The 9,120-nt window shown below is 30.5% G+C and overlaps 1 protein-coding gene across 3 annotated transcripts; it reads left to right on the top strand.

The window, feature by feature from the left end:
- Positions 1-5,409: 5,409 nt before the first annotated feature.
- LOC140961573 (FCS-Like Zinc finger 8-like) lies at positions 5,410-8,205 on the top strand. 3 transcript variants are annotated; one of them, XM_073420191.1, is made up of 4 exons: positions 5,418-6,306; positions 6,414-6,494; positions 6,561-7,353; positions 7,782-8,205. In XM_073420191.1, the coding sequence occupies exons 3-4, from the start codon at positions 6,605-6,607 to the stop codon at positions 7,888-7,890; spliced, it is 858 nt and encodes a 285-aa protein (XP_073276292.1). In that variant the 5' UTR covers positions 5,418-6,306; positions 6,414-6,494; positions 6,561-6,604; the 3' UTR covers positions 7,891-8,205. The 3 variants fall into 3 exon arrangements, with proteins under 3 accessions (XP_073276294.1, XP_073276293.1, XP_073276292.1); XM_073420193.1 differs by having other exon boundaries at positions 5,410-6,494; positions 6,561-7,347; XM_073420192.1 differs by having other exon boundaries at positions 5,413-6,494; positions 6,570-7,353.
- The last annotated feature ends 915 nt before the right edge of the window (positions 8,206-9,120 follow it).

Genomic DNA, 9,120 nt, shown 5'->3' with positions numbered 1-9,120 from the left:
TGAGTATACATATAAAGAAACTGTCATAATTGGATAAAATCATAAAATATTATTAAAATATAATTATTATTTTTTTACATTAGAATCAATAAAGCACAAGCCACAAGTTAACTCGCTGGGCAACTTTAACACCAGTAACTTTATTTCATTAAATTTTCAAATCCATTAAATTTTTTAATCAAAAGTTAAAATGTAGATATAGATCAGATTTCAAATCCATGGGTTCTAAGATTACCCATTTTCTAATAAATTTTAGACGAACTTAAATATTGGATTCAAAATCCTTTGATATGAAATTCTTTCATCCAAATATATTCTTAAGCACAATATGCTTCATAGAATGAGATAATATGAATGAGATAATGAGTTATGTATACAATAAGAACAATGAATCAATATATATGAATAACAAATCATGTATGACTCTAATCATTCGTAAAATTTGTGTTAATATTTGAATGTATTATATCATTCAGATCAAACGGTGTCTTGGCTTAAAAAGATTCGAAGAACCGAAATACAATAAAACAGTGATAGTTATACCTCTATCATTATATTTTCAATTTTCTCGTTAGATTAAAATCTTAAAATCCTCGAAATTAAACCGGTTCCAAACACCCCTTAGTAGCCACGCAGTCGGGCCCAGATTAATTATCCTTAAGGAGATGATTATGATGTTTAAATAAAAATCATTATTTGTATTTTGGACCATTCCACGCATACTTGAGCGTCTTTCATTTTTAATTAATAACTATTCAATAATACACACTGATCAAAATATTTTTTATACATATTGTTTTTGAAAGGTGAATTTTATGTATAATTTCTTGTTAGTTTTATAAGGTAATACTATTTTAAATGAAAAGTTTGTACTAAAACATGTAATGAAAAGAACACAAATTTTTTCTCTCTATATCTACAAATATGATATATGAAAGATAGAACAATATTAGAATATAGGAACTAAAAAATAATGATAAAAAGCTAGCTATAACATGCGATAAACGACAAACTTTTGATCATATATGTAGGATCGAGCGCTTGTCGCTTTACCAAGAGCTATAGCTGGTGGTAATAGTGCAACTCAAATCTTTTAAACCCCACAGCAGCTCAAGTACCACGGTTCGATCGCTCTACCAAACAGGGACAATTATTGCACCCAACAATCTCTCTCCCAATAATTGCACTCCTTGCAATCAATGAGAATCGAACTCGTGACCTTGGCTCTAATACCAATTGTAGGACCGAGCGCTTGCCGTTTTACCAAAAGCTATAGCTGATGGTAATGGTACAACTTAAATCTTTTAAACCGCACAGCAGCTCACGCACCACGGTTCGATCGATCTATCAAGTAGAGACAATTATTGCACACAACAATATATATTGATATAAATTAGAGATTTTATTTCATTCAAACTCTAGTTTGGTGTGTTACTCTTTTAACTTAAATAGAACATTAAATTTTATAGAATTATATACTATTTTTTTAGATAGTTAGGTATAGTTTGGTACATGGGATAAGAGATGGATTGATAAATAATCCTCTTTATCCCACGTTTGGTATCTTTTTTGAAAGCCCATGATATTGATAATATCATGGGCCCGTGATAAATAGTTTTATACAAGGATAATGTATCACTTTTATGACATGTGATAATTTTAATTTAATAATAAAAAACACCACAAATGATTTAATTGTCATCGATATATAAAAATCTAAAACCCTATCGTTCTCTCATTTTACCGTCCCATCAAATAAATATTTTTATATATTATATAATATGATAATTATATATATGAACTCGAGATAATTATATAAATGATTTTTTAAATCTCAATAAAATTATTAGTATCACTCGATTAACCTTAAAAATTGATATTTGACTTGACTAACAAAATCAAGGGCTCAATTATCATATTATATAATATATAAAATTATGTAAAAATAAATAAATCATGCAAGCACTGTCGACGCATGAACAGATAAGAAATATGAACTCAAGCAACAACTTTGAAATTATAAAATTTATTATGATAAGGTTAATTTTGTCGTTACAATCTAATATATAAATTTAATCACTCTTATTAAAATCATACCAAACATTAAATATAATATCCTACATCTTATATATCTTAAACTTATCCTTATATTATGTATCACACGTTTATCCTATCATGTGCACCAAACTATGCTTTACTCTACAAATTTAAAAATTTGAAAAAAATAATTTCCCATTACGATTGGTCTCCAAAAGTGAGAGAATGATTGTGAAAGAGGATGCATATCAAGTATGTGACTTGAACCAAACAAACCCATTTACTTTTACAAAAAACACACTACCTTTGATGAGAATATTTACTTTTTTATCGTTGCAAAAATTAAGGTATTTGTGCATGGCTAGTAGATGTTATTCATATGGATATTGTTCGTATCTATTCAATATTTGTTACGTGTGTTGAGCGATAAATCATAGTCATTCATCCATAAAACATGGTTGAATAAGTAGTCATGATTTATTCACTCAGCACACTTGTCATATGCCGAGTGAATAAAGACATTACCTATGTAAATAACATAAACAAAAGTTTTCGCATAGTGCAATATCAATTTAAATAGTACTCCACTACTCCAAGATTTGTTTTATTTTTCAAGGAAGAATTATGGATTTCGTGATATATATAATTTATTTTAAAGGGAAATTGGCTTTCAGTTTTCAGCCGTCGATTTTTTTTGTGTTCAGTCCCTGGGTACTTTTTTAGTACCACATTTTCACATGAAGTGTACTACATTTCTACATGACATAGTACAACAATTTTGTGGGTAGGGAGTGAACCCAAAGAAATATTTTGATGGGGGATTTTTCACAACTTTCCCTTATTTTAAAATGGTCTTTTTTTTAAACAGATTTGAAAAATTAACCGAAAGAATTTAATTTATGTAATTATGCATTTCCTATCATCTATAGCTTCTTGATATAAAGAGACGATTAATATTAGAATTGTCATCGCATTTTCGATTTTTGCAAGTACAAAACTATTTTAAGATTATTTCACACAAAAAAAATTTATTTCACAGATCAATTTTATGAGATATATATCTAAATCGAACCAATTCATAAATAATATTATTTTTTATATCAAAAATATTAATTATCGAGTAGGTATCTTGTGATACGGTCTCACGAATTTTTATCTGTGAGACAGGTCAATCCTACCGATATTCTAAATAAAAAGTAATACTCTTAGCATAAAAATTAATATTTTTTCATGGATGACCCAAATAAGATATATGTATCACAAAATACGACCTGTGAGACTGTCTCACACAAGTTTTTGTCTTAATTATCACTTCAGATATAGAATAAATCAACACATATGACGAATATAGATATACGAGATCGTCTCAGAATAGACTTACATATATGTAAGTCAGCAAGTTGATACATTGCTTGTTCAGTTATTTCATCTATTTTTTTTAACACATTATTTAATATTTAGTATGAAATCATCAATGTCTCTTTTTTCTACTTTTTAAAATCAATATTTCTTCCTACTTGCTCGTTTTCCCACGATTCTTATATTTTTTCATCACACTTTATGTGAAGAAAATAATGTCGTCTCGCTTACAATGAATTCTTAAAAAAATCGATGATTTGGAAATAAATAATCATTTCAGGTCGATAAATTAGAGAAACATATATTTTTGGGGGAAATATACAACATTTAAAAGTTAGGGGGCTAGAGTGCAAATCAGTTGCCCAAGTTAAACTCTTAGTTAATGGGGCCCACAAAAGTAGGCCTAGGATTCTACGTCAATCGAGGAACCTACTGCTAATGATGTAACTGAGCAGTCCGTGAACCCTAGTTTTGGCAATTTTGTGGACCCCATTCATTTAAGAAATCATTTTTTATCAAATCACTTTTTAAATCTTTTTCATAAAAAAGAGCATTTTTAATTAAAATAATAATAATTGAGAGTTTTTTTAATTAATAATTATAATACCATAAATTTAAATAAATGTATCAATACATTTCATTGCAACAAAATTGTTCTAATAATATGCCAGTGAAGTAATTGAACTTTTGATATATGTTCAGAAGTTCGATTTCATTTACCAACACTTTTTCAGGTGACTCTGTCATACTAAGTTCGTTCGGTGTGATTCACTTTACTAAAATAATTTTCAGGTTATTGCGTTATTCTGAGAGTTTACCCAATATGAATCGAAAGAAAATTATAAATTAAATTGTCATAAAAATAATAAATATTATTCAAATGTTGTTACATAATATGCCAAGACGTTAGTCTAGCTCGAGTGGGTCTATTTCTTTTCGAAACCGATAATTTTTTTAATAAAACTTGTTATATAGTATTGAAAATTAACATAATATAAATGTATTATTCTTGGATATTTTTTCCTTCCTATCACGACGAAAATTTATTTTTCCTGTTTATAGTATAATTTTTTTTTTATAGATAAATTTATATATATAATTTATTATTTCTAGGTTGCTTGATAATTTTTTTCCCATTATAAATTTATTTTTCTCAGGGTCTATTAAAAAACATTTTTTGTTCCATAAATTTATTACATAGAAGTGCAATTTGACCAATATAAAAACATATTCTCTTATTCATAGGGTTTTGTATTGAATTAATTGAAAAAAATAGATAAAAATATCTCAACTGCTAACATTTCTTATAGGTTCTTATATGTTATTTTCGGTCTTCTGGTTACATTAATAAATACAAAACAAAGTTTTTTCAAAGTTAAAGTTCATAAAAACTCTCTCCAATCAGCCATGCCACAAGAAAAATATTGAATGAATTGATTATCCTATCAATTAATAAACCAATTATTGAATAATATGATTAGCATTTTTAGCTCTAAAAGTCTAATATATATTATTTTTTAGTTATCATTTTATATATATTTGATCTTATTATCTAATTATAATATATATTTTGACTATTGCGCATTATTTAGTTTTTTATATTGTCTTTGAGACAGTGATTTAATTGAAAAAATTGTTACGAATCTAAAAAATCATTTTATACATATTTGATCTTATTATCCAATTATAATATATATTTTGACTACGGCGTATTATTTAGTTTTCATAATGTCTCTAAGACAGTGATCTAAGTCAAAAAAATTATTTCGAATCTAAAAAAATATATAAATACACTTTATAGTTTAAGAATTTTTTTAAAAAATTAGACTCGACGTTAAAAATTGTTAGGATAGGTTTTGAATCTATTCCGAGCACCACCACTCGATGTCGAAGCAATGAAATTTAGAAATGGTTGCCATAGGTTTTATATTTTTGAGGGGAAAAAAATATATAAAAAGAAATTAAGCTCTGTTTGTGTGGAGAGTCAAAGCTTAGTCAGCCTAGCCTAGGATTCTACCCACTTGTTTTGTGTGTGTGGGTTTGGTTGCTTATATTCCTACATCCATGACCCATCTCACACATTTACACTCACTCAAAGTGGGAAATGTGCGTGTGAGAGAGAAATAAATATCGGAAAATTCAGCAGTAATTAAGGGGAACGGAACAGGGAGAGAGACTGACTGTAGTTATCTTTCTGCACAGAAACTGCCATTTGTGGAGTAAAGAGATGTGGATTCTTTGAAACCACTGATTTCTATGCACAGGCACGTTGGGAAATCGTACACCTTTTTCTTTTTCCAATTATTCCCGTGGGCAAGAAATTAAATTTACAGACATGGAAGTGTAGGAAAAAAGGGATTTAAGAGAAAAAAAAACAAGATTTTTTCTGTGGGTGAAGGAAAAAGGACATCCACTTGCAAAAAGGGCGAGTGATTTTCTTGAATTTTTATTCTTCTTTTTTAAATGAATTTTTATTTCAGCTTTTCTTCTCTCTTCAGGCATTTTTGGTGTAATGGGTCTCGTCTTTTCTACATGTATACATTGAATCATTATGATGATGAAAAAAAACCATTTTAGCTGAAATAATAATAATCGTGGTTAGGAAACAAACAAGACAGAGAGGAGGTAGGCAAAAATGAAAAAAATATTAGGAAAAAAAAATAGACAGCTTTATGAAATCATTTTTGTTTGTGTGTATTAATGTCTGGTACTGGTGATGACTATTGGGGTGGGTTTGTCTGTCGATTCTCAAATGCAAAGGGATTCTTGCTCGGGGTAATTAGAGAATAATTGCGAAAAAATCGGATAAAGGACTGAAAATTTCCCTTTTTTTTTAAGACCCTTTTCTTGGCTTCTGAATGTGTTCCGAGACAGCTCTGTGGAGTGGATTTGGGGTGCTATAAACGATGGGTATTGTGAAAAATTTAGTCTTTTGTAGTTTGATTATGGAATGGAGTTTCTAAATTTTGAGTTTTTGATTGTGTTGATTGAACCCGTGATTTTTGTACCCAAAACAGAGTTTTTCTTGGCGTTTCTGCCTTTGTTTTCGCTGCGAAAATTGGCCGGCTGGATTTCCGTATACTTCTGAACAATCTCAGGTGTGTATTCTCCTCATCTCTAAATCAAGATCTTTAGCTTTTACTTCTCTATGCATATATGTTCAGATTATTAAGAATCAATCTTGGGAACTATTTAAGAACAAGCTGCAATGGCGGATTATGAACCTTTGCAATCTCCTAAGAACAATTACCGACATCGGATTTCCTCGATATTCAGTTCACCTAAGCTGTTCACCGATTTTGTGTCCAAGGGTTCCTCTGAAACTGAATCCATAATGAGCAGTCCAACTTCAATTCTTGACAGCAAGTCCTTTTCGGCTCTGAAAGCAAACACTCCCAAAACTCCTAAACCGGAAACTAAGAATCTTTGGGAGAAATTGGATTCAGGGAAGGTTGGTCTTGGCCTTATTGATGTTCTGATTGACGAGAAACCCGACCCGAACGTGTCGAAACTTGATATCCAGATGGTTTTCATCGGTTCCCAGTTGAAGATCCAAGTCCCTCCCCCTCTTCCCCCTGTTCTCTCCCCTGCCGATTCACCAATATTTCCGGGAGATTTTGGGATCAAGACTCGGAATTCTCATGTAGGTTCATTTTCACCACGGATTTCCTCGTCTTCCATTAAGAAGTTCCCTTTCACTTCTTTGAATTCCGGCGCTTATGGTAGCCTATCTGCTTCTGAGATGGAGCTTTCAGAGGACTACACGTGTGTGATATCTCACGGTCCGAATCCGAAAACAACCCATATATTTGATGATTGCATTGTTGAGAGTTGCAATGGAGTTGTCAACGGGTTTTCTTCGAATCGATCCATGAGTTACCCCTCTGAGAGTTTCCTCAGTTTTTGCTACAATTGCAAGAGGAATCTTGGGCAAGGGAAAGATATTTACATGTACAGGTTTGCTCACATTATGTGCTTTTTTGTACACTTTTCGTTTATTTCATTCATGAATCATGTATCTCTTGGCATTGTGTAGTCAATAATTGTTTTTGCCAATCCCATCTCAAGCTTCAAAGATCAAAGGAGTATCTCATGTTGGTAATCGATTCCATTCATTTATGTTGGCGATTATGTTCTTGTTGTTAATACATTTTGATCTAAGGGGACGATCAAATATAACAACTTTATGGTTGAAACAAAAGTCGACAATCATAGGGAACACACACACTCTTTGGATTTTCGAATATAAGTAAGTTCTTCATCGAAATTGCAAAGAATTTCAATCGATGCTAAGGAGATCAATCTCCCTCTCTATGCCCTTGTTTTTTTTTTAATCCCTGATTCATGTAGGCCTCTTCGAATTAAGAACGACTAAATTGTTTCAGGGGTGAGAAAGCATTTTGCAGCAGCGATTGCCGCGACAAGGAGATGATGTTGGAGGAGGAAGAAGGGTTGGAAAGTATGGAGCGAGACTATGTTTATGGTACTTCATGACACCTGTTTCTTAGGATCTAATAAAACTAATGCCGTTTTCATCGATTTTTAGATGTGTTGTTTATTAGTCCGATCAAGACTCGGATTCGAATGTAGGAATTCGCAGATGAATCGAGTCGAGATTGTAGCATAATGTTTGGTATGTTTTTGGAGTTCATCAAACAGTCTTGTATGTGTAAATGGACCTCAAATCCAAGAGTTTTGGGTTTTTTTTTGTTTGTTTGAATGAAGGATGATGTTGTTTTGCAACGATGATAAATCACATGATTAAGTAGACCTAATGATGGTTAGAGTGCACTTAATGGTGCAGTTCCAGTCATTTTCTTTCTTAATAATGACAATCATCCTAGTTTTTTCTTTGATAATTGCTTGTATATTTTAATTATTTATATTTGTATTTATGAGTAGGTCTCTTGTGAGACGGTCTCACGAATCTTTATCTGTGAGACGGGTCAATCTTACTAATATTCACAATAAAAAGTAATACTCTTAACATAAAAAGTAATATTTTTTCATGGATGACTCAAATAAGAGATCCGTATCACAAAATACGATCCGTGAGATCGTCTCACACAAGTTTATATTGAGATTTGGAGGATGATTATTGAATTCATATGCAATATGGTTCCAGGTTGATGGAACCACAATCATGATGGAATTGAATTGTAATGGAATAATAAATTATATTTTTAGATATTTTTTGTTGTTTATGAATCATATAAAAAATTCCATTTTATACCTATATATATTATACGTTATAAAATGAGATAAATTTAGTGTGCGGCTGGATACACAATTTTTTTTAAAAAAATAAAAGCAATTTTTTAGAAAAAAATTGTAGTTTTCTTTTAGAAAAAATTAAATAAGTTGGGTTTAAAACAATATAATATGGCAAATATCTAAAAATTAAATCGTAATGTAGTGGAGCATTCATGAACTCGACACGGTTCAACTCGAAAAAAAATCATGTTTGAGTTTGGGTTTGGNACCCAGGGACTGAACACAAAAAAAAACGGCGGCTGGGGAGTTAAGTTAAATTTCCCGATATTATACGTTATAAAATGAGATATAAATTTAGTGTGCGGCTGGATACACAATTTTTTTTTTAAAAATAAAAACATTTTTCAGAAAAAAAATTAAAGTTTTCTTTTAGAAAAAATTAAATAAGTTGGGTTTAAAACAATATAATATGGTAAATATCTAAAAATTAAATCGTAATGTAGTGGAGCA

Source organism: Primulina huaijiensis, chromosome 16 (assembly GCF_012295235.1).
Source record: "Primulina huaijiensis isolate GDHJ02 chromosome 16, ASM1229523v2, whole genome shotgun sequence".
NCBI classification, from domain to species: domain Eukaryota; kingdom Viridiplantae; phylum Streptophyta; class Magnoliopsida; order Lamiales; family Gesneriaceae; genus Primulina; species Primulina huaijiensis.
This window is presented reverse-complemented; position numbering and strand designations above follow the sequence as displayed.